We start from the raw sequence: 26,478 nt of genomic DNA, 5'->3' as shown, positions 1-26,478 counted from the left end.
CCTCTCAAAGAATTCACACAGACCTTCTTTCTGACTTGGAAGGCAGTCGAACAAGTGGTAATGTATTACAAGGAACATGGGGTTTGGAATCAGACAACTCTGGATTCAAAGCCTCTCTATGCCCAGGTATGATCTGCAGCAAGATCTTTACCTTATCTGGGTTTCTATTTCCCAATGTGGGAAATATTATTAAGTTACCTATCTTACAGGGTTAAATACAATAGCACAACATATAGGAGATAATAAACAGTAGCATTCTCTCCACATAGTCTTCTCTATAAATAAATATAAACATTCCTGCTAGAAGATCAATCCACAGGAGACAAAAACATTAAAACTCTGATGACAGAACTTTCTAAGCTTAGAGGAAACAGAATAAATTATACAGGAAAGGAACAATTTGACATTAAAATACACACACATACACACACACACAACATAAAACCCTAGAATAATATGGTGAAAAGACATTCACATCATGTACAAAAAATAATCTGTACTAAATAAATAGCTCACACCATAAAAATAAAAGATTATCTATCCAGATGTCTACCAGCATCATCCAAACAATTGAACTGTTGAATCCACAAGAATTTTTATGATAAACATCCATTTTTCAAATCTGGCAGCCCAAGGACTATTTTCAAAAAACACTTTCAAAAATATAACACTGTGGATTAAACAAACAAGTAAATAAGCCAATGACAAAGCATAAGAAATATACACCAGCAGCAGTGAAACAAGGGAAAAGACCCAACCTCATCCCATATCTTCAAAAAATGATGATCATCAAGAAAAGTAGGTTTCCAAGAATCCTCAGGGCTAGACTTTGTGCATTTTGTGAAGGTGCTAACTAGACTCCACTTAAAGAGGAGGGGTGATGAGGTCATGAATAACCAAAATTCTGAAAACCTTACTAAAATTCTCTAATTTAGAGAAAGACAGATCCAGAGGGGATGTAGATAGCCTGGAGAAATCAAAATGCCCAGAAAAACAACTACCTTCACTACAGTCCCTGTCCACGAGATAAGAAAAATAAATTTTACCATGTTGGTGTTTTTGTGAAAAAATAAAGGTAACAATAAAAGCCACAGACCATAAAAACAGCAGCCAGGCTAAAGATCTCCAGCAATGATGAGGAGTGGAAGACAGGCTAGAGATGGAAATGCCACATGAGGCTTCACACACACCCACAAGGAACCAGAATAAAAAGGGGGAAGGGGGTGATAGGAAGAAAGAAAGGGGGGAATGGAAATGGAGCCTGGTGAGATAGTCAAACAGAAGAAGGAGCAAATGGAGCTGACTCTGAGGAAACCTGGTGAGGAAGCCACAGAGAAGATCCAAAGTCTGAGAACATCCTCCCTACCTTCCAAGATAACAAGTTACAGACCGTCCAGGTAGAGGGAACAGTGATTCAAGATACCTCAGAAAACCACAAAAGACAGGGCTGAAGCCAGATTGTCCAGGAAGGCTTCCATAGCCACAGATACCCACTCCACCTCCTCTCCCATCCATACTTCCCCCACAGACAAGAAGCAGGCAGAGACACTGAGCAATATATAGCTCTCAAATCAGGGTGTGAAAAAGGAAAGCAAACTTGTCTTTGACTGGTTGGGAGCAAAAGGAAGGAAAATTCACCAGCACCATAAAAAGCAAGCTGGCCCAGACAGAGTTGGCCACCAGGCTAGGGTTGAGCAAGATAAAAAGAGATTGGCCTGGTAAATCCACAAACACAGTATAGGAAAATAGCATGGAGAGTAAGAGAGAGAGATAACATACAAACAATACATGGAAAGAAAACAAAACCTAGAGTCAGAAGAAAGTCCTCTGAAAACATTTCACACTACTGAGTAATTTAATAAATGTATGAATTAAACAAAACAAGAATCAATGACAGGGTGATACAGGAGGCTGCAAAACTGAAACAAACAGAAACAAACAAAACCCTAGCAATATATACATATATATGAAATACAACATTATCATAATTGAGAGACAATTTGTTATCAACTGAACCATGGTTATGGTGTCATCTACCAAATCTCAAATAATCAGTGGATGATCCACATAATATGACCAGGATGTAAAAGGAAAAGATCCAAAAAGACCCTCAGGGATGACTTCATGTAAGGAAATCTCAAATTTCATTGAACAAAGTCATTTACAAGTGATGGTCCAAGTATACAGGCTGAAAACGGAACCTGAAAAGGCAAAGTAGCAAGAACAAGCAAAAGGCATTGATGACTAGCAGAAGTGCTATTATACATGCTCCCCATTAGTCCCAGAGTACTGACACAGGATACTCCCCATCAGTCCTGGAGTACTGATACAGGGTACTCCCCATTCTCCTGCAGACACTGTTACCAGACATCCTGAGCTGTGACTGGATATACGCTATGTGCAGCTCAAGAGGGCTTCCCCAGAATATAAAATGTGCAGAAGTTTAAAATCACTGTATGGTGGCACCTGGGTAACTCAGGTAAGCATCTGACTCTTGATTTCAACCGAGGTCATGATCTCACCCCTCGTGAATTTGGGCCTCCTTTGGGCTCTGTGTTGATAGCGTGGAGCCTGCTTGGGATTTCCTCGCTCCTTCTCTCTCTCTCTGCCCCTACCCTGCTTGTGCTCTCTAGCTCTCTCTCTCTCTCTCTCTCTCTCTCTCTCTCTCTCTCATAATAAATAAATAAACATTTTAATTTTTTTTAATGTTTATTTATTTTTGAAGGAGAGACAGAATGTGAGCTGGGGAAGAGCAGTGAGAGAGGGAGACACAGAATTCAAAGGAGGCTCCAGGCTTTGAGCTGTCAGTACCTAGGTACCCCAATAAATAAACACTTTTAATTAATCAATTAATTGATTAATTAAAATCACTGTATAAAAATTATTTGCCATTTTAAAGGAAAGGCCAGTTTGAGGGGCACCTGGGTGGCTCAATTGGTCAAGCATCCAACTTTGGCTCAGGTCATGATTTCACAGCTCATGGGTTTGAGCCCCTCGTCAGGCACTGTACTAACAGCTCACAGCCTGGAGCCTGCTTCGGATTCTGTGTCTCCCTTGCTCTGCCCCTCCCCTGCTCACACTCTCACTTTCTCAAAAAAAATAAATAAATAAAACTTTAAAAAAAATAATTGACAGGTGAAATATATCCATCACCAAATATTTGGGAATATCATATACCATGCTATTTTTTCCATTTATAGCTAAACACAAGTAATATGAGGATTTTTTCTGTTTGCTAGTAAATCCATCATGTTTTCAACTGATACAAACTGAAGACCAATATTTAATAAATTCTTCAACTGACTCCAAGATATTATAGTCATATGAAGTAAAAGCTTTGCTAAGAAATATGTCTATTTCACAAATTTATTGCCATTACTTACATACATCCCATATCATATAGCACCAGACTTCCCATGATAAACATATTTTTTCAATGATAGTGCCATTTTGATGGTGAGATAGTTAAATTCCAGAAATATAAAATTACTCTGGGTTAACTAAGGTTGAAATATTCTATGTTATAGTCTACACTGATATGTAATCAGTGGTTCTATTTAGGAGATAGTGCTAAATCATTTTTTTCTCCTGTCTACAGGTTCATATGTTTAGAATATTCCCTTATTAACATGATTACTTTTATAATAAAAGTATACACATTTTGGTGTGGAGAGCATTGAAAGAGAAAAAGATGAAGTAAAAATCATGCCCTACATCATTTCGAGTTTCAATTTATCTATAAAGAACTTGGAACATGCCACCAAATCTAACATGGACTAAACCCAGAATTAAAAACGTGACAAATGACCTTGAAATGCATTCAATTAAATGAAACTGCAACAAATCTCTAAATACGAACAAACATTCGGAGCAATTATCCCCTACAGTGTGGCCAGAATGAGACTGCAGGCAGCCCAAAGCAGAGCACTCTTCAACTGCTCATCCCCTGCCTCCTCCAGTCCACATACACCTTTCAAATCACCACTGCTTGCCTCTTCTGTCACTTCTAAAGGAGCACCCCAGGAAGGCTCTAGGAGAGAATGTGAAGGCAAAAGGAAGATGGACATTTACAGTGTATTGGCTCCCCAGCACCTATTTTGCCCTATTCAGTTAATGTTACATACATTGGTTAAAGGTGGCCGCTATACATTGATTGGCCCCTTGTTTAGTACCTCACAGCAGGCTAGTCATGAATGTGAACTCAAAGCCCTCAGATGCAAAACTCTAATTTTTACACCTTCAGTTGCTTTAATTATAGACCAAATAAGCATATTCTTAGCCATTTATAGCATGCCTGCAGTGCATACCCTGCAAAAATGAACCAACATTTACTAGCCATAGATAAGACAAATCCTGGAGCTACAGAAGTCACTGTTGCCCTCCAAAGCTTCCTGATCAAGACTCTTCATCTTGTATCTGAGGATTATCACCTAGACATACAGCCCCACTCAGAAATCCCTCTCCCCAAGGAGTTTCCTTGCCTGCTTCCCTTTATAGGTGGTGGTCCCCTGCCACGGGCTCTGGAAAATCTCCTGCTGTTAAGGACTTACCCTTGAATGCAATCTTGTCAAAGCAACACCCAAATAAAGTTCACTGTGGGCTACTGACATCTCATAGTCATGCCTTTTTCCTTGATTAACTCCAAAATCCTCAAACTCACCACAGTTGATTATTCACCTATATTCCCCCAAAGGTCCACCCCTCTCCACACTTAGTCTTAATGGTTAACAGAAATGGCCCTACCTCTCCCATACTTAGCTCAGACCCAAGTTTAACTGCATTCCTTTAGTGACAGGGATTGATTCAGAGATGGTCCAACCAAAGCCACGGAGTTGGAAAGAGACCTTTGCTGAGCCCTCTGGAAGAAAGGCAGGCACTTTTCACATGAACTAGAATCTAAGAAGATTTAGAGCTGCTGTAGCTATCTTGTAACCGGGAAGAAATAGCTTGTGCAAGAAAATGGAAGCAAAAGATGAAAAGAAAAAAAACAGATCTAATCACATTGGTGGCCCAAATGGTGATAGACAGTAAATTTCTTATTCCTGCATGAGCCTACTGTCAACTGCAGTCAAAAGAATCCTCAGTATCAGGGCACCTGGCTGGCTCAGTCAGTAGAGCACATGACTCCTGATCTCAGGGTTAGGAGTATGAGCCCCACTTTGGTTGTACAGATAACTTAAAAATAAAATCTTTAAAAGAAAAGGATCTTTAGTTAACCAAAGGCAAGGATGGAAAGTGAAAAGAAGCACACCCAATGGAAAAGCAAAATAGTGGCATATACAGAAATTGAGTGGTATTGGTTTTTTATGGTAACATTTCTTTAAATCTTGAGTTGTCTATTACCCAGTAAGCTCAAAATATAAACATCTCTATGAAAACCAAAAATTTATAATCAAGAAAACTAATTTTAAAAATTAGAGCAGCCCATAAATAGCAATATTATACAATTTAAAATCTGTTAAGAGATACAAATATCAAAGCATTATGTTATACACATGAAACTAACATAACATTGTATGTCAACTGTACCTCAATTTAAAAATCTGCTAACAGGGTAGATCTCATGTTAATTGTTCTTACCACAGTAAAATTATAGGTAGACTGATAGGTAGGTAGACAAATAAGAGAAAGAAAGAAAGAAAGAAAGAAAGAAAGAAAGAAAGAAAGAAAGAAAGAAAGAAAGAAAGAAAGAAAGCCAAAAAATTAGAGTAAAGAAGCAAAAAATGTCAGAGAAGGGTAAAAATTGAAGAAAGAACCAGATGGTGCTGATAATCTCTACTGAAGTATTAAAAAGCCTTTTTCCCATAAACCACAAATTCATTATGAAGAGAAGACAAAAATTCAACATGACTATAAAGCACCAATTATGTGATAAGAAATAAAATTTTAAAGAACTGGCCCATCATATTCTAAACAGCATAATTTTTCAAATAAAAATATATTCAAGTTAATTTTTTCAACAAAATATTATGGAAGGCATTTTGTTCATCAGATCAAGGTTCCATCCTACCTCCTCAAAGACTTCTCCCTCCTTATAAAGCCTTTTCCCCTCCAGCTGTGGCCATATCATTCTCTTACCCTTCTCTTACCTCTTCACAGAACAGCTTTCCTTTGTGATTTCCATTTCTTTTCTATGAAGTCCTCATTCTGAGGCAACTGGACCAGTGTGCCCATCCTTTTGTTAAAACTGTTCTCCCAAAGATCACCAATGACCTCCAAGCAGCTAAACCCAGTATTTTCTTTTCAACACTCCAGCTGCTTAACCTCTGACTCTCCTGACTCCTACCTCTTGAAACTCTTCCCTCTCCTTTCATGACATGCTCTGTCTCTCCATTTATATCTCTTAATCTCTTGTGTTACTTCATCTCCTATCCCTACCCTTAAATTTGTCATTCTTTTTTTTTTTTTTTTTAACATTTATTTTTGAGACAGAGAGAGACAGAGCATGAATGGGGGAGGGTCAGAGAGAGGGAGACACAGAATCCGAAACAGGCTCCAGGCTCTGAGCTGTCAGCACAGAGCCCGACGCGGGGCTCGAACTCACGGACCGTGAGATCATGACCTGAGCCGAAGTCAGCCGCTTAACCGACTGAGCCACCCAGGCGCCCCAATTTGTCATTCTTAATAAACAGAGTCATACTATGTTTCTATCTATCTGTCTCTAGAGCACTATATCCTCCATTAAAATCAGCTGGCAGCAAGGGGCACCTGGGTGGCTCAGCTGGTTAAGAGTCCAACTCAGCTGGAGGTTTCAGCTCAGGTCATGATCTCATGGTTCATGAGTTCAAGCCCCACATTGGGCTCTGTGCTATCAGCTAGGGATTCTCTCTCTCCCTCTTTCTCTGCCCCTCCCCTGTTCATGTTCTCTCTCTCTCTCAAAATAAAAGAACATTAAAAAAAATTTTTTTTAATCAGCTGGTAGCGAAAGAAGATAATTTTGCCTTACTGAAGGCTTTAAACTATAGGTAAGAAAGTCCATTTAGTAGTATGAAAATGCCAAGGTTTCTTAAAGCAAAAATAATTTTTAAGTGCTCCAAAGTCTAAAAAATAATCTTCTCAAGAGGAACAAACTATCCCAGAGGGAATCTGAATGGCTCAGCCTATGAGCAATGAAAGCTTTATACTGAAAACTATGAAACTGTTCATTTATAGGAAACTGGGGCTAGTGACCTCTAGATTAAAGTGGATAAAAATGAAGAGCTGAAATAAAATAGGTAACAGCACATTCCCTCACCTTTAAGTACTGCCCTCCCCATACACAAATACATACATGCACACGTATTTATTCAGCCTAAGGAAGCTGCTCCTTCCTCAAGGCTTCAGTATAACTTCGTACATATCCATCTTTATTACAACTTACCTCATTATATCATAGCTAATTCTTAGTCTTTATTGTACCCAACATTGTGAGCTTCCTGAGAACTTAAACTGTCTTTTATTCATCTTTCTATTCCAATAAACTAGTACAGTGCCTGGGTACTCAAAAGACTCTCAGTAAATACGCATTGGATGGATGGATGGATGGATGGATGGATGGAGGAAGAAAGATGATGCAAGGAAGAACTAACACCAGACTTTCTCTAGTCCCTGAAAGTTCCCATACATCTCTAATAAATCAACTATTTCTTTTCAACGTCCCTTTCACACACTTGAAAGAGCCATATACATTATAAGGCTTGTCGACGTGTCCCAGCTCTACAGGACAAATTTGTGGTAACTGAGCAAGTAAACTAACTATAGGTCCCTAAATCATATTATGAGAAAAGGAAGTTTTAGCTCAAATATCTTGATGGTAGCAAGATACATCACATAAACTAGATAAAGTATCTTATTTTACTAAGCTAAGTATTTGCAATTGTTGACCTCAAAACAGTAACATTCTTTCTTCACTCTACCACTGGCATTCTGTCAGTCAATATTAATTTGTCCTTTTCCGAATAACTATTCTGAATTGGCAAGCTTATCTTAACTAGGTAAAGTACCATATCAACAACCATTGGAAGTTGAAGTAACATAATGAAACTAAAGCAGAGGAAAATCTGGCAGGGATATCCTTTATTCCTTTTTTCAAAAACAAGTAGAGTTCAAATTACTGAATCAAATAAATTCCATCAATGTTAATAACATATTTTTAGATCAATTCAAATCCACCTTTTCAAAACTAATTTAATATATTTCCAAACTGTAATTTAATTGTCCATGCTTATACCACTCACTAAATTTTGCAAGCATTAATTTGTCATTATTATAAAAGGCAAAGATAAACTACCATTTTTTTAAACTACCATTTTTATAAAAACCCAAAGTCATTCTTTCAAAACAGTACTTTAAATTTAGAGAAACTACAAAAATTCTTTAATTCCAAGCACATCTCCCACATCCTTTTGTGTAAGAAAAAAAAAAAAAAAAAGGATCCAATATAGTCTTTGTTATCAGTCACTTCCCCTAAAAAGTACAATATGGAAAGAATTTTAACTTAAATTCTGGAATGGTATGTGGTAGTCTGAATAATGGAAGATATTAAGCATATATTCTTTAGTTCATAAAACTAGATTTCCTATTTCTTTACCATTTTTTTCTCATTAATAGACATTACATGTAGCTTGAGGTAAAGCCAAGCCTTACTGCATCAAATGAATGCACTTTTGAGTTTTTGCAAATGTATTCAGGGTGTTTTTGAAAGATTTTCTTAATGAACGAGCAAACAAAAAAAGGTTAAAGAAAAACAGTAATGACTCTTTTGCTAATTTCAAATCAAATATTACCCTCCCATATATAACCTCTCTTATTATTGTGGAGCAGGGGGAGGACTTTTCTTAGAAACCAAAGCACCAAACCAAAAAATCAAACTGAAAAAGCAAGTACCTGAAACGGCAGTTACTCAATATGTTTTCCATAATCTATGAAGAATCAAAGTTATGCACTAACTTCAGCCAAACCAAAATACACCCTTTTCTGATAGGAAAGTTTTTTTTCTGATTTAGGAAGGTTAATTTACTCACAGTCCAGACAAGGAAGAAGTTTAGTATGGTTAACACTACAAGATTCTAGAAGCAGAGTCTGAGTTAGAATCTCTCCTCTACCACTTGCTTAGTATATCTTAAGTTATTCAACCTGCAAAGTACTTAGAACATATAGAACAGTACTCGGTAGATCCAGAGCAGCAACATATCTCTAGATCTCTGAGACTTGGCATCAACGAAGAAAGTTTCAGAAATTCAAACTCTCCAATTACAAACAAAGAGTTAGAACCTGAATTTCTATCAAGATTCCATTATGATTCAAACGCAACTTCAAGTTCGAGAAGCACAGCTAGAAAGCATTTTCAATTTATATTCTAAGATATCACTTATTATAATTAAAATTTTTAAAAACCACTTCATTACTTTTCTGCAACATGAAGAAGTTACATTTATTTTTTTAATGCTTTTTTTTTTTTGATAGTGAGCAAGACAGGGAGGGAGAGAGACAGAGATAGAGAAAAGATAGAGGAGAGAGAGAGAGAGAGAGAGAGAGAGAGAGAGAGAGAGAGAGAGAGAAATCCCAGGCAGGCTCTGTGTTGAAGGCACAGAGCCCAATTGGGGCTTGAGCTCACGAACCATGAGATCATGACCTGAGCCGAAATCAAGAGTCGGACGCTTAACGGACTGAGTCATCCAGGCGCCCCAGAAGTTACATTTATTTTTAATAAAAGGCAAAGTATTATTTGGGCTCAAAATTCCTCCATTGGTGATCTCTTAGCATACTTTATTTAAAGGAGGAACCAACTAAAGTCCAAGGTTGTACAGGACTGCCATCTAGTGGTAGTTCACTCTGGTGCACATGCAAAATAAACTCACTCTGCCCTCCCATACCCATACATTTGTTTAAAATGGGGCCAGGGTTTCTTCTTGCCTAATTCCTTTCTTGAGGACTACTGACATGATTCCACAACTAAATTCCACAAGAAGGCATCTTAAATACAGAGGAAGATAGAAGACAAAAATTTTTTTAAGTTTCCTTTTTTAAATTCAGATCAACTCTAGGGAGGTTTTCAAATTAAAAGATTGACCCACTCAATCCTGGAAAAGTGCATATTAGGCACACACAGTTATGATAGGCTTAGAAAATGGGCTTCATTTTGAAATGTGAATACCTTGGAGTCACTTTTACTTTCTTCCTTTTAAGTTCTGTACTTTTTACAATTTATTTATATCATATTTGCTGGGGGGAGTTTTCAGATTGAGGAAAAAAAATTATATAACCTTCTGACTCAATCTCCACTTCCACATACTATCCTAAGGAAATAATGAGAAATGTGGACAAAGAATTATGTACAAAGTTGTACAATTCAGCAATCTTAGTAACTTCATAATTACCCACTAAATCTATGCATCAAAACTTACCTAGTCATTCTCCCCTATTACTCATTTAGACCAGTTCTAATTTATATATACATATATACACATATATATACATACACACACATACACACACAAAAGGAAGGAAGGAATGACAAAAAGAGGAAAGAAATAAATATATGGTAACTTGATATGATTTTTCTATTTTCTATACTTTGGATCATTTCCCAATTTACATCCCTGTAAGTCACATATCAGCATCCAAGATTATTTTCGTGGTTCTCAATAACCAACCTCCTTTAAGAGTGTTGTGTCATTTTACATATATAGGATATACAGACTGTACTATCACCTCTCTAGCATCAGATTTTATCCCATGGCTAATTTTTTTAACAGTGCTATTGAGATATATTTTATATACCACCTCTTTAAAGTATACAGCTTAAGTAATTAGGATATTTACAGAACTGTACAACCATCAGCATAATCTAATTTTGGAACATTTGCATCATCCCAAAAAGAAATCTTGTACCCATTAATAGTAACCCCCTATTACCTCTGCCAACCTCCCAATATGGCTAATTTTTACTAATTTATCAACCCCACTATTTTTTCATATTTTCTTGTAGATGCCTCAGTGATATTACATAAGTGTTTCAAACCCATTAAATGGAATATCTAATTCTGCTACTCAGACATTTCTTTGTTTCAAATTGTGAAATGATCTGCTTAACCATAGGAAAGTAAAGCATGTCAGAACATCCTGTTTTTTTCAAAAGGTACTTTTCAAAATTTTTTTTAAGATTTCTTCATTTTTCAGAGACAGAGAGAGCATAAGCGGGGGAGGGGCAGAGAGAGAGGAAGACACAGAATCTGAAACAGACTCCAGGCTCTGAGCTATCTGCACAGAGCCCAATACGAGGCCCAAACTCATGGACCGAGAGATCATGACCTGAGCCAAAGTCAGATGCCCAACGGACTGAGCCACCCAGGCACCCCTCAAAAGGTATTTTTTAAGTGTAAGGCATAATTTAAGAACTAAGAGAGGTATCATATAAGCACAAAGTCATACGTTCGTTTCTAAACTAGTAGCAACTATCGTTACTTTGGAAGACCATTATTAAATCCAGCAAAAATGTCACACAAAAGCAAGGAATCCCTTTTTACTTATTTAAAACTTTATTTTAATTGGGTTAACTTGATCTGATTTGAAAAAAAAAAATACAGTGCAATCGATATAACATTTGATTTGTGGTCTAAAGAATTGTCTTGTTGGGGCGCCTGGGTGGCTCAGTCGGTTAAGCGGCCGACTTCAGCTCAGGTCATGATCTCATGGTCCGTGAGTTCGAGCCCCGTGTCGGGCTCTGTGCTGACAGCTCAGAGCCTGGAGCCTGCTTCTGTTTCTGTGTCTCCCTCTCTCTCTGCCCCTCCCCCATTCATGCTCTGTCTCTCTCTGCCTTTCAAAAATGAATAAATGTTAAAAAAAAAATTTTAGAAAGAATTGTCTTGTTGCTATCAAAAAAATTAAAACTTTCATTTAGCCAAAGCACTTTTTTATCATATCATAATTTTTTGGACCCCCGATGCAGAGAATTTAGCAATTTGCCTTTTAAAGATTTAGTAGGAAAAAAAAAAAAAAAGATTTAGTAGGAGGAAAATAATTGAAACAATTTATTAAACAATAGAGACCTAGGTCCCTTGATCATGTCACACATCTTGTTTAAAGAACAGTGAAAATCAGTTCTAACAGCTGAGGTTAGGAAGGGATACTGCACTGATAAAAGTTAGCCTCTCATCAAATTATAGCTCTTTCCCCTCTTCATCCAACTCTGGACATCTTCCATATTCCTTAAACAATCCAAACATTCCTATTACTCAACTTAAGCAATTCTGCAATCCAGCCAAGTGTTTTGTTTCATATCACTTTATGCAAAATATTTATTTGTACACCACCACCTGAAATATTCTTGTTAATTGATATGCTCAAATTCATTCTTCCTCACCTTTACCTCTATGTATGAAAAGAAGTGAATTCACACAAATGAAGGATACATCCAAAATAGTTGTTTTTTTCACATCACTAAAGACAGATCTAACACAGATCATTTTTAATACAATGATTAAACAATAAACTCATAAAAAATATGAGCTCAGAAAGAGCTAAAATATTATGAAATCCCTAGTTCATGTTCCACAGGTGCCACACACACATACACACACAAAACCACACAGGCAAGTGTCACTACCTGGTTTCCTGTCCTCACTCCAGTACCAGCAGCTTCTCTATGACCTTGTCACAGTGAAGTGAGAGGAGCTAGGTGGTAAATAAAAACCCTCCCGTGCCAACAGTAACAGTGTACCCAAGCAAGCATCAAGCCCTAGTAACTCAGGAAGTTCTGGGATTAGGGTGGGCAGGCTGTACGTGGCTGCATGCTACTTAGAAAAAGATACCCCCAAGGTGGGAGGAACCCAACCTCACTGGTAAATATAACGCTGTTGTGAAATTTAAAAAGGCACCCCTCCTCTGGAGAGGTTTATTCCTGGCCAAGGCACATGGCTTGATGAGCAGGATCAGGTCTGCATTTCAGTCTCCACTTATCCTTAGTCCAGGTGCCCTCGTGCACAACCAGCACAACCACCAGCACAACCCTGGTTGTGGCCCTGGAGGTGGGTGAGGTGGGGAGAGTGTTCTTTCTGCAGCTTCACCCTGCCTATCACAAGTAGGAGAGGGACTCTATCAGTGAGATTAACCCCTTCTTCCAGTGAGAGAGGCAGTCACACAGTTTACCCAAAAAACCTCAATTTCAGTCAGCTCATGATATGAAGACAAAATTTGATGAAAAGACACTTTTAGAAATATCTCTGAAGACCATACAAAAATGACTATGTGAAAATCAAACACATTTGTTGTTTAACGTTTTCTTTCTTCGTTATTTTGCTTGACTATTTGAATATAGGGGTTTCAATAAACTATGTTTAACTCTGAGATTTCATACCTCGTGATCTTCCATTTTTATATGGCCAAAACCCAAAATCTGGTACTTGCAATAGCATACTCAAGATTAATGCAAATTACCTTTTACACCACCAAACGATCCATAAGTCATATTGCAGGCTGTTCTCTGAAGATTATGTTCATACATTAATTTGATCTGATATTGGTTCCCATGTTCTACATTACCCAAGGTTCCTAAGGAGGAAAAATTAAAGAATTGCTTTGTTATTTGTTTACATTAAAAGTATTAATTTCCTCTCATCCTCTATACCATCTCTAAATAATTCAATTTCAGTGAAATTTAAAATGAAAAAGCACTAAAACAATATGTATTACAAACAATTAGCACACTGATGATATAGAGTGCCAGCACAGTTAAAACAATTTAAGTCTTGGCTAGATTACATCATTAGATGAAACACTACCATGGATGACATTTATTACGTATTTCCATTTTATCTGAGTAAAGTATAATTATTTAAATAAAAACAAAACCATCCAATTTCAGTTCCGAAATAAATGAGGTTAAGTTCCTTATACTTAAACAATAGAGCAAAGTCATGATTCAAAGTGTCTTAGAAAAAATTCCCCACACTTTCAAGCAATTCAGTTTCCTGTCCAAACTCTCAAAATACTCAAGCCCCTAGTACAGTATATTCTAATTTAATGAAGAGATATTCTAAGTTTGCCTTAACAAGTAAATAGGATAATATGTTTTATTTGAAGACTGTGAAGAATCTCCTTCAAAACAAAGAGAAATATTTTCTCTGCATTTAATAGATCATATGTGCTATATTCACTCTCTATTTCTTTCCATGTTTGAAAAGATTCTTTATCCATATTTTACATTCTGGTTGTCAGGTTTTCTAGAGTAGTTTACAGTTGGAGCTATACCTCAGTAATCAGGCAAGAACATTACAGTTAAAAGAGGTGATAGAAAGAAAAAAGATTCAGAATGCAACTGTTTCCATTAAGAAGCATCTTTGTCTTGGGGCGCCTGGGTGGCTCGGTCAGTTAAGCGTCCGACTTCGGCTCAGGTCATGATCTCACGGTCCGTGGGTTCGAGCCCCGCGTCAGGCTCTGTGCTGACAGCTCAGAGCCTGGAGCCTGTTTCAGATTCTGTGTCTCCCTCTCTCTGTGACCCTCCCCCATTCATGCTCTGTCTCTCTCTGTATCAAAAATAAATAAACGTTAAAAAAAAAAAATTTTTTTTTAAAAAAGCATCATTGTCTTTCATTCAAAAATGGAAAATTTAAAGAAAAATTTTAAATATAAAGCAGTCCCCAAACTGGATAGATCAGTAAAACAATCTAAGAATGTCTGTATGTACGTATATGCATACATATTTATACATGAGCATTTATTTGTTTTTGCCCAAAAGGATTTACCAATGTACATGTAGGTTGTAAGTACCAAAAATATTTCTATTTCCATTTTAGAAGTCAGGCACACTAAGTTCAAAAACAGTTTGAGAAATTTCCCCCCAAATCACACAGCTGATAAAGGACAAAGTACTCAAACTAAGTCTTTATTAGAGTTAGCACTATATATCCTGGTACTTAGTTGTCCATCATTTCACAACTTTCAAACTTTCAAAAAATTTGGTAAGCTAATGACAATTTCCCTAAATAAAGCAGCCATCAAAAACATCATTTCCACCTCCACCTTTCTCAACCTGGCTTCTTCTTCATTTGGAAGGTGAAGGGTTGAAAGAGAAAACGAATAAGGGAGGATTTCATGGAGAAAAATCACTTCTACTCAGATCTATGCCCCTGAGAATAGTAACAACAGACCTAACAAACCAACAGAACAAGAAAGAAAGAAAAAGACTCAAATTTGCCAGCTAACCCTGATAGGAGATGAAAGCTTTGTGGAATCTAAATGGCAGCAAAATCAGTAAGGTCCAGGGAAACTGAGGGGTAATCACAACCACATGGGCCAAAGAAAAAGAAAAACACACACACTAAATAACTAACAGCCCCAACCTAAGGAGAGGTCTAGCCTCCAAGAAACCAGAAACAGAAGTTCCTAGAAACATTTGGTTTGTCTCTACAGAAATTACAAATTTCATCCTATACCTAAAACCAGATCAACCCCTCTGAGTAAGGAATGCACTTACACATGCCTACTAGCTGAACGGTCAGTGAACACAGGGGTCAGCAGTCAATACTTCACAAACTTGGCATGAAATGACACTAGGATTTGTGTTCTGAAAAAGCTGCAAAGGCATTGGTAATTTTCAATTTTCAGGTAATAGCACTCTGAAACTTAATAGTGCAACTATGGAGAACAAAAGACAATTTATCTTCCTTAGATACTACTTTGAAATAAAGGTAGTATCTGAAAAATCTAAAATTTCTGACCACTTTTTTCTAGAGAAGTATCAATAATACAAGATTAAAATAATTTACACAGGCTTTGTTCTGGGATATACAGACTGAGTATAGTATCTATAGTCTACTTATAGCTAAAATTAACATAAAGTTTCAGCAATTAGAAAGTAAATGAGTATCAGAACATTGATGCAGTTGGCCTTGTTTAAAGAAAATTTGATTTAAACAAAAAATTCTCTGGAAAAATCAAAGGCCACCAACTACAGTTTTCGGTGCAATTTTACATAACTGCCGAGGAATCTAATGAAGTTAAATGAAATAAAAGCCATTACAGAGACAATTAAAAGGTTCACTGTGTTAAATAATCAGATTATAGAAGCCTATCAAAAGTAAAAAACACATTTTTTTTTCAATCACAGCAAACATTACAATTCTATAAATATGTCAAATGCTTAGCAATTACTTGATGAGAAGTACACAATATTTGGGGGCGCCTGGGTGGCTCAGTCGGTTAAGTGTCCAACTTTGGCTCAGGTCATGATCTCGTGGTTCATGCATTCGAGCCCCACATCAGGCTCTGTGCTGACAGCTCAGAGCCTGGAGGCTGCTTCGGATCTGTGTCTCCCTCTCTCTCTGCTCCGCTCATGTTCTCTTTCTCACTCAAAAATAATTAAACATGGGGCGCCTGGGTGGCGCAGTCGGTTAAGCGTCCGACTTCAGCCAGGTCACGATCTCGCGGTCTGTGAGTTCGAGCCCCGCGTCAGGCTCTGGGCTGATGGCTCGGAGCCTGGAGCCTGTTTCCGATTCTGTGTCTCCCTCTCTCTCTGCCCCTCCCCCGTTCATGCTCTGTCTCTCTCTGTCCCAAAAATAAATAAAAAACGTTGAAAAAAAAAAAAATTTTAAAAAAAATAATTAAACATTAAAAAAAAAAACCTTAAAAAAAAAAGAAGTACACAATATTTGGAAAAGAATATTTAAGAGGACATCATCAGGATGACTTAAGCTCACACATCTGTAACCATTTATTTAGAAACTGAAGCCCATCAGAAAGGAATCTGAGAGGCTATGTGATGCTTTTCCTTTACCAAAGTATGATAAGATGGGCTAACTTCAGCTCAGCAAGACCTTGCTATTTCTCTACATTAAGCATGCATTTGATGACATATCACCCTCCAAAAAGAAGTCAGCACAGCAGCCTCTGACTATGAAGGTTGTTTGGTGTGTCCAGAAGGTCTCCCCTAGTTTGCCTCAAATCTTTTTTAGAAGCACACAGCACATGAAAGAAAACAAGAAATATGTGGGAAAGAGACAGTTGAGAATGAGCATGTCAAGTTCAGCTAACACTTTCATCTGTTGACAACAGTGGTTTTACTTAAACTAAAAAATGTTTATGCTTCCCCTGTTACAGTAAAATCTAAGTAAAAATTCAGTCTGGAACTTCAAGAAACATATTCAAGAGAACAAAAACATTAACTTCTCTGCTTCTCAATTTAAGCCAAGTCAGAAAAAATACACAAACCGTCAGCTTCCGAATATAATAAGAGACTGAAGAAATGAGAGACAGAAAAGGGAAGTGAGATGGGGCATAAGGGAACGTTGTTTGGAGAACTCCTTGTCCCTAGAGTATACAAAGGTTGTAAACGAATACAAAGAATAAAAAAGCAATAAAAATCACCATTCCCATGACAAATAACTTTCATTTTTAACACTAATTTGAAGGAAAATACCAATGTCTCATAAACAAGTTGTGACCAAACATGCCAGTTTCTTTAAGCAGGCCTTTTTGATGAACACACATTTTATCACTAATCTATGCCTTACACCCCAGGGAAACTCAAAAGCTTCTGACTTTCTGAGCCATCGTTCAAATGGGACCAGAGAAGACCAAAAGACTTACCCAATTTTTAGTTTGTAGGATCCTTCCCTCTCCTGCCCTCTTAGAGCCTTCAGAAGGGACCAATTCCCCAGAAAGTATTCAGGGATAATTGCATGCAACTTCCTCTGTTCCATGTCTTGTGTAACCCAGTTAATAGTATCACCTCACAGTTAACGGAGAAATAACTAGATTCATGTAATAAAGTAACCTATATCACATCTTCTCCATTTACTCTGGAAAACTAAATATTTGCCCTATCACTAGGAAGAACAACATCTGTTACCATGAAACCAATGGGAGCGGTTTACCAATGACACAGAGAGGTACTATATTGGGCTTTTGATGTAAACAAAAAAGTGGAAAAGAAAATGATAGTGGTAACAGAGGGGAAAAAAAAGAAGGAAGAAGAAAAATAACAGAGTAATAAAGAGCCACTACCAATTACCTCAGCCCCACCCAGAAATTAGTTCACTTGTGCAGTCAACATATGCCTACCATACACCATAGGCCAGGTTACCAAGCTTGCCTTAAAAAGCTAACAGACCTTCAACCCCAAAAAGACACTGCTTTAGGATATCCAGCTCAGCAATCCTTATCAAAACACCACCAGCATTTTTCACAGAGCTAGAACAATCCTAAAATTTGTATGGAACCACAAAAGACACCAAATAGCCAAAGCAATCCTGAAAAAGAAAAACAAAACTGGAAGCATCACAATTCTGGATTTCAAGCTATATTCCATAGCTGTAGTCATCAAGACAGTATGCTACTGTCTTTGTAGCACAAAAACAGACACATAGATCAGTGGAACAGAATAGAAAACCCAGAAATGGACCTAAAACTATATAGTCAACTATGCTTCAACAAAGCAGTAAAGAATATCCAATGGAAAAAAAGACAATCTCTTCAACAAATAGTGTTGAGAAAACTGGACAGCAACATGCAGAACAATAAAACTGGACGACTTCCTTATACCATACACAAAAATAAATCCAAAATGGATGAATAACCTAAATGCGAGACAGGAAATCATCAAAATTCTAGAGGAGAACATAGGCAGCAATCTCTTTGACCTTAGCCATAGCACCTTCTTATCAGACATGTCACTGAAAGCAAAGGAAACAAAAACAAACATGAACTATTAGGACTTCATCAAGATAAAAAGCTTCTGCACAGTGAAGGAAATAATCAACAAAATTAAAAGGCAGCCTACAGAATGGGAGAAGATATGTGCAAATGACATAGACATATCTGATAAAGGATTAGTATTCAAAACCTATAAAGAACTTATCAAACTCAACACCCAAAAAACAAATAATACAATTTAGAAATAGGCAGAACACATGAATAGACACTTTTCCAAAGAAGACATTCAGATGGCTAACAGACACATGAAAAGATGGTCAACATCACTCATCATCAGGGAAATACAAATCAAAACCACAGTGAGATACCACCTCACACCTGTCAGAATGGCAAAATATGCAACACAAGAAACAACAGGTGTTGGCAAGGATGGGGAGAAAGGGAAACCCTCTTGCACTGTTGGTGGGAATGCAAACTGGTTCAGCCACTCTAGAGAACCATATGGAGGTTCCTCAAGAAATTAAAAATAGAACCACCCTATGATCCAGCAATTACACTATCAGGTATTTACCCAAAGGATACAAAAATACAGATTTGAAGGGGTAGATGCACCCCAACGTCTCTAGCAGTGCTATCAACAATAGCCAAACTATGGAAAGAGCCCAAATGTCCATCAACTGATGAATGGATAAAGAAGATGTGGTATATATGTATACACACACACACACACACACACACACACACACACACAATGGAATATTACTCAGCCATCAAAAAGAATGAAATCTTGCCATTTGCAACCACGTGGATGGAGCTAGAATGTCTTACGCTAAGCAAAATAAATCAGTCAGAGAAAGACAAATACCATATGATTTCACTCATATGTGGAATTTAAGAAACAAAACAAATGAACATATGGAGGGGAGAGAAAAGAGGGAAACAAACCATAAGAGATACTCTTATTAATGATGGAGAACAAGCTGAGGGTTGACAGAGGGAGGTGAGTGGGAGATGGGCTAGATGGGTGGTGGGCTAAAGGGGGTACTTGTTGTGATGAGCACTGGGTGTTGTACGTAAGTAATGAATCACTGAATTCTACTCCTGAAACCAAAATAATAATAATAATAATAATAACCCAGAAAAAAAAAGAATATCCAGCTCAGTGACAATAAATATAAATCATTACTCAAATTAAATGCAAAATACAAATAAAGCCCAAATAAAGAGAATGAGTGTGAAAAATCCAAATCCTAAAGCTAAATTTTACAGCAAACTCCAAAGAACACTTCTTGTATAAGGAATAGACCCATAGAGACTTAGCTTTATTGTGCCAATAAAAAATTTCCCCAATATTGATATCTATTAAAGTAACTCAGCATGAACTAAAATTTATCTAATAACTAAAACAAAATTTTTTAAAGTTACCTTTCATATTTAATAAGAATCAAAGTGCTAAAACCAAACTACAATTAACTATTATACTTGTACCCACAGAAAAATGTTAGGGAATGAAATCTGATTAAGCCTCAAATAAGTGCCTTCAGGTCAGGCTGAGTAAAAACAACCAAAAGCCAAGAAATTTGAAGTGTAAAGTGTAAAGTGTAAAGAGTGTACACTTGAGGTTCACCAAAGAAAAGGTCATTTAAACCATTATGACTCAGCACCTAATGAAGTTTGTTGTTGCTACTGAACATTTCTTAAGACTCAAGTGTCCTGGATAAAAGGTACAGCATAAGGAATATAGGCAATGATCTTGTAATAGCATTGTATGGTGACAGGTGGTAGCTACACTTGTGATGAGCATAGCATAACATACAGAGAAGTGAAATCACCATGTTGTACACCTGAAACTGATGTAACATTGAGCTCCAACTATACTTAAATAAAAAAATAAACAAAAGTCTTTTAAAACACTCAAGTGTCCTAAGTATACAGAATTGGCCCCAATAGTCATAGGCTATCCTGGACACAATTCCTGGGAAGGAGATTATAAGGAACCTTCTACTAGAAATTAAAAAAAAAAAAAAAAAAAAAAAAAAAAAAAAGGCAATAGCCTAAGTACCTGAAAAAATAAATGAACAAGGGAAAATGTTAACCAAGATAAGAAAATCTTCAACCAAATGTTTTGTGTTCTCTAGCAAGTGAACATAAACAAGCATCTATTCTTATATTAAGAAGCCATTTTTAATACAAATTCTACATTAGAAAAAAATGTTTCTTACCAGAGACAGAGTAGACACAAAGTTTTCTAGAATGCAACACAGCCAAATGAAGCATTTCAGTACCTCTGGAAAATAGGAAAAGTTTTAAAAGTTTAAATGTTAACTTCAGATGTAACTCAAAAAGATACAAAATACTTTTAAAAAGAGATTATAACCACAGTCTATAATCAGTTAACTAAAAACTTACTAGATAATATTAGAAACTGAAAAATAAATGTAACAACAAACACCACTTTGGCAACCCCAGAGGCTCAAGGACTCTGCCTCATGGAACTTCCTTCAGTTGAAGCCAATAGAGCCTCCAAGAAAAAATAGAAGCAGAGGCCGCTTCATGAGTGCTCTCTCATAATACAGAGATCCAAGTTCTGGACCTGTCTCTCTGGCTAACTAACCTGTGACCTTGGGCAAGTAATTTAATCTTTCTGAACCCGTTTCCCATCCTGGAAAATAAGACATTTCAATTAAATGAAATGAAATCATGTGATAGTACCTTGTAAAGTATAAAGCACTACAGAATGCTAATCATTATCAGTAAATGGTATAAGTCACTTCCAGCTCAGAAATTTTATTAAAGGCACTGAAAAGATGTCAGTTTGGACTAAACTGCCACTGTCACCAATATACTTCTCAGCCCCTATCAACTAGTTTTCAAGACATAATACAGTCTAGAAATCCTAAATCCAGTCTTCAAGAGTCAGGTCAGTAGATGGAAATGAGTGAAGAGTGTAAATGGTGTGGTCCACTGCAGAGTGGGGCCTGACTAAAGGAAGCAACCACCACTCAGTTCTGGGCTTGTGGCCAAATCTCCACTTTTTTTTTTCCCCCAAGAAAAGCAAGAAAGCAGGGATTTTATGTGAAATCCCTGGTTCTTAAATATCAGCAACTCTTTTAAATTTAAAACACATCTGCAAGCAGTCCTCCAAGGCATGACCTCTGATACAGACTCTGTTTGTTCTAAACTAAAAGAACTATAATTGAAATCTGAAGACCTGGAGTGGGGTCCTGACTCTGCACCTTGGTATCCGTGTAATCATTTAACCTTTCAGAGTGTTAGTCTCTCATTTACAAAATATGAATTCTATTAGATAATACCTGAAAAATATCATTATAATGAATATAAATGCTCACCATTCACTCTACTACCAGAAAATGCAAATATATACAATTATCACATATTCAATATTGACTTCAAAAAAATTTTATTGCCCTGAACACTCAAAACAATTTTTCTACCATGCACAGGAAAAGAACATGATGTCATGGAAAGGTAATAGAGTATGGAGTCAGATAGACCTGGGTCTTGAATCCAGGCTGTGTGACCTAAAGCTCTGAGTTCTAGCTAGTTTCCTTATCTTTAAATACAGATCACATTGTGTAGATAAGATTAATGAAATAGTACTAGTTAATTAATGCCAGTTCAGTATCCACTCATTAATGTTAACCTCTCTTCCAACAAGTGACCATGTAGATAACAACCCTACTTAGAACTACTGAACAGAATGATCATAACAGCACTTCATTCTTTTAAAAAATGAAACGAAAGGGGCGCCTAGTGGCTCAGTCGGTTAAGTGTCTGACTTCAGCTCAGGTCATGATCTCGCTGTTTGTGGGTTCAAGCCCTGCTTCGGGCTCTGTGCTGACAACTCAGAACCTGGAGACTGCTTCGGATTCTGCATCTCCCTCTCTCTCTGCCCCTCCCTCGCTCACACTCTGTCTCTCTCTCAAAAATAAATACACATTAATTTTTTTTTTTTAATGGAAAGATAGGGGTACGTAGTTTGCTCATTTGGTTAAGCATCTGATTTCAGTTCAGGTCATGTTCTTATAGTTCATGAGTTCAAGTCCTGTATTGGGCTTTCTGCTGTTAGCATGGAGCCTGCTTCAGATCCCCTGTCCCTCTCTCTCTGTCTGCCCCTCCCCGACTTGTGCACACGCATGTTCTCTCTCTCTCTCAAAAGCAAATTAACTAATTTAAAAATTAAACAAAAGAAACTAAGGACCTTTCTACACCAAATAAGTACTAATTGACTTTAAAGCTTCTAAGTTATTTACCAAATACCAAACTGCTACTTTGTCTAATTATTTAAACAGACATTTATATAATCTGTACAATTAGTGCTTTAAGTAAGTGAGTACTTTCTATTTCTTTATTTGGTTATTTTCAAAAGCTTCTCTCTTTTCCTTTAAACCTCTGATGTGTCAGGGATCTTAGTCTGTTTCTATAAAAAAAATTCCTAAATTATTCTCTTAAATGTGCTGTTTTCCATATTAAAAAAAAAAAAAAAAAGTTCAGTACATGAGGAACACACACCCAGGTAAAAATATCCAAAAAAATATTAACTCATAGATGGTCTTTTTTTCATTTAAGAATCCACAAAAATGACACAGTGGGGAAATGACACTCTAAGTAAGATAAAATGCCAGGATTAGTGGGCTGTACTTACGAAACAAACTTTCCTACTTCCACTTGTAGTATTGGATCTCGTAGATGCACTTCTAGAAGCATATCTTCAGCTTGAGCGCCATCTCCTGTTTTTACAGGATGGGGGTTAAAGATTCTTAGGTATCCCATAAAGCTACCCACAATTATTTTATCTGTGGAGAGATTTTTTTAAAAGATATAAGAAACAAACATTACCAACAAATTTCTTTGGAAATAAACTTTCTAATGTCTAAAAAAGAAATTTAAAAATTAAACAATCAAGTCTTGTTTCATATACAATGGCCAATCTGCCAACAGATGATGTAATTAAAATGAACTTATATTAATAACATAGTTTTTCAAAAAGAATTTTTTTATATCACCAATATTCACACATACTAACGTATTACATGTTTTTCCTAAGCCTTGCTTTGGTGTCAGTGTTTATAATTTAACTCGGTCAAAGTAAGTCCTTTTACAAAAGACTAGTATAAGGTTGTAAACTGATTTCATCATAGAGTATCAACTCTACAGCTGGTTGTAAAAAGGATTCTGAGGCCTCACTACGTAGAGTGCTCTGATTAACAATGTCTACACTTGGACACAACAGGGAGAAATGGTTAAGATAGGTGTTGTGTGTTGAAGTGTGTCCCCCAAAAAAGATATATTGAAGTCCTAACCCTCAGTATCCATGACTTTATTTGGAAATTAGGTCTTTGAAGACGTAATCAAGTTAAGATGAGGTCACACTCAATTAGGTGTGCAATAGGACTCTCTTACAAGAAAAGGAAGTAGAGATGGCGGGGGAAGAAGAATGTCCTGTGAAGACACGCAAGCAGAAGATGATCATGTGACAATGGAGGTAGAGATTGGAATGATACATCCACAAGCCAAAGAATGCCTAGGACTACCAGAAGCTGGAAGAGGCAAGGAGGGATCCCAGAGGCTTTAGGGATAGGATGGCCCTTTCAACACCTTGATTTCAGACTTCTAGCCTCTAAAAACTGTCAGAGAATAAATTTCTGTTGCTCTAAGCCACTCAATTTGTGGTACTTTGTTATAGCAGCTCTAGGAAACTAATACTTTGGGTTTTGAAAGTGCTGTATTAGTATAGAATATTGACTTTTTCTCATCTACTTAAAAGTAAGAGTTCTATATACTTATTTACTGAGAGTTTATTATGTGCCAAGCAATGGTCTAAGTAAGTTCTTTTATGTACTAACTCACTAAATCCTCATAATAACCCAATGAGAGAGGTACTATCCTGGGAATTTCAATCGTGAATAGAGACACCAGGAATCTGCTGCTCGATGATCTGATGGCAGCCCCCTGGAGGTCTACAAAGTCTCTAGAGCCATGCTGTTCCCATCCCCCACTAAGGCTTGGCCAATTCAACTCTTCCTGCATTTGGAAGATCTATGTCATTCTTACTCCAATCCCTTTTCATTTGTATTTATCATAGCTGTTTCCTGTAACCTATGGCCAAAAAATAATAATAATAATAGATTTTTAAAAATTGGCAGCAGAGAATAAATTGCAGGTATCGATTCCTACAGGGATATTTGGAAATTGGCTCTTTAGCTGAGCTGGGGCACAAAAGCAGTAAGACTCCTGTTCACATTGTAAACAGGGTTAAAAGACACTGTACACAGTGACAGAATGGCCAATCAAGTTAACACCTCCAGTTAATGGGCATCTAAGACTCTGTGCCCATTGCAGGTGGCACTCTAGTGGACTGAATAGCTGTTGACCTAGGCCAACTGAACAGGAAGAAGGAATACCAAACCATATATAAAATGGCTTTTATAAAGGCACTGGATAAGTTAAAATAAGAGAATGATAGGTTTAAACCTCAAAATTCCCATCTCAGTGTAAAGAATAAAACTCTGGGTCCTTGGGATGCTGCAGAAAGAATTTCTCACTTCTTACATCAGTGGGGCTTAACCACTAAGAATCTAATTCAAAGATTGCTTCTATAGGTTTTAAGTTACAGTAACAAGTGAGTTCAGTCTCTTCAGGTTTCCTGCATAGAAGTAAAGACAGGGATGCCTGGGTGGCTCAGTCAGTTTGAGAGTCCAACTCTTGGTTTCAGCTCAAGTCAGGACCCAGGGTCATGGGATTGAGCCCCGAGTCAGGCTATGCACTGAGTGTGAAGCCTGCTTAAGATTCTCCTCTCCCTCTGCCTCTCTCCCCCACTTATACATTCATTCTCTCTCTCTCTCTCTCTCTCTCTCTCTCTCTCTCTCCCCCTCCCTCCCTCCCTCAAAAAAAAAAAAAAAAAAGAGTAAAGACATTCATCAGAAAGAGGGGGACTACGATGTTACATAATGAGTTACTGGCAAAGTCTTGGATATACTTAAACCTCCAAACTTTTCTAAAACACTCCCCCACTGAGCTTGCTATGTATCCCACCATGCCCTAATCCCTATTTCACGCACTAAATAACCAAGATTCAACTTCAACACAGCCCTATCTTCAGAGATAAAAGGAAGGCAGGATGGCAAAGCCCACATAACAACAATTTAACCCCTAAAATCAAAAGGTGTAAGTATGATAATTAAAACAGCAGGACTTTTAGGGGCGCCTGGGTGGCACAGTCGGTTAAGCGTCCGACTTCAGCCGGGTCACGATCTCGCGGTCCGTGAGTTCGAGCCCCGCGTCAGGCTCTGGGCTGATGGCTCGGAGCCTGGAGCCTGTTTCCGATTCTGTGTCTCCCTCTCTCTCTGCCCCTCCCCTGTTTGTCTCTCTCTGTCCCAAAAATAAATAAAAAACGTTGAAAAAAAATTAAAAAAAAAAAAAAAAAAACAACAGCAGGACTTTTATAGTAACCAGATCTCCGGTAATAGTCTAATTTCTAACTATGATTAATGGGATCCCCAGGAATGAAATGAATAGGCAACTCATTAAAACCCTTTTTTTCCCAGTGGTTCACTTATTTTTTTTATTACCAAGTAGTATTCAATTGTAAGAATGTCCTATAACATGTTTATTAAACTCAAGTTTTTTGGGAGGCACCTGGTGGCTCAGTCAGATAAGCATCCGACTTCGGCTCAGGTCATGATCTCATGGTTTGTGGGTTCAAGCCCCGCATCAGGCTCTGTGCTGACAGCTCAGAGCCTGGAGCCTGCTTCAGATTCTGTGTCTCCCTTTCTCTCTGTCCCTACCCCACTCATGCTCTGTCTGTCTCTCTCTCTCAAAATAAAT

General features: G+C 37.3%; 1 protein-coding gene across 6 annotated transcripts in view; it reads right to left on the bottom strand.

The window, feature by feature from the left end:
* The window catches only part of BBS9 (Bardet-Biedl syndrome 9), a 434,296-nt gene that overhangs the window by 384,979 nt on the left and 22,839 nt on the right, over positions 1-26,478 (bottom strand). For 5 of the 6 annotated variants that reach the window (XM_042921827.1, XM_042921788.1, XM_042921795.1 and 2 more), the window contains exons 3-5: positions 23,297-23,447; positions 20,853-20,917; positions 13,417-13,530 (exon numbers count right to left, since the gene is read on the bottom strand). In XM_042921827.1, the coding sequence (XP_042777761.1) occupies positions 13,417-13,530; positions 20,853-20,917; positions 23,297-23,447 (330 nt within the window). The remainder of the gene's footprint in view (positions 1-13,416; positions 13,531-20,852; positions 20,918-23,296; positions 23,448-26,478) is intronic. The other variant, XM_042921820.1, reaches the window with a different exon arrangement.

This window comes from Panthera leo, chromosome A2 (genome assembly GCF_018350215.1).
Source record: "Panthera leo isolate Ple1 chromosome A2, P.leo_Ple1_pat1.1, whole genome shotgun sequence".
Lineage (NCBI taxonomy): Eukaryota > Metazoa > Chordata > Mammalia > Carnivora > Felidae > Panthera > Panthera leo.
Note: the sequence above shows the minus strand (reverse complement) of the source record. Positions and strands in the feature narration are given on the sequence as shown.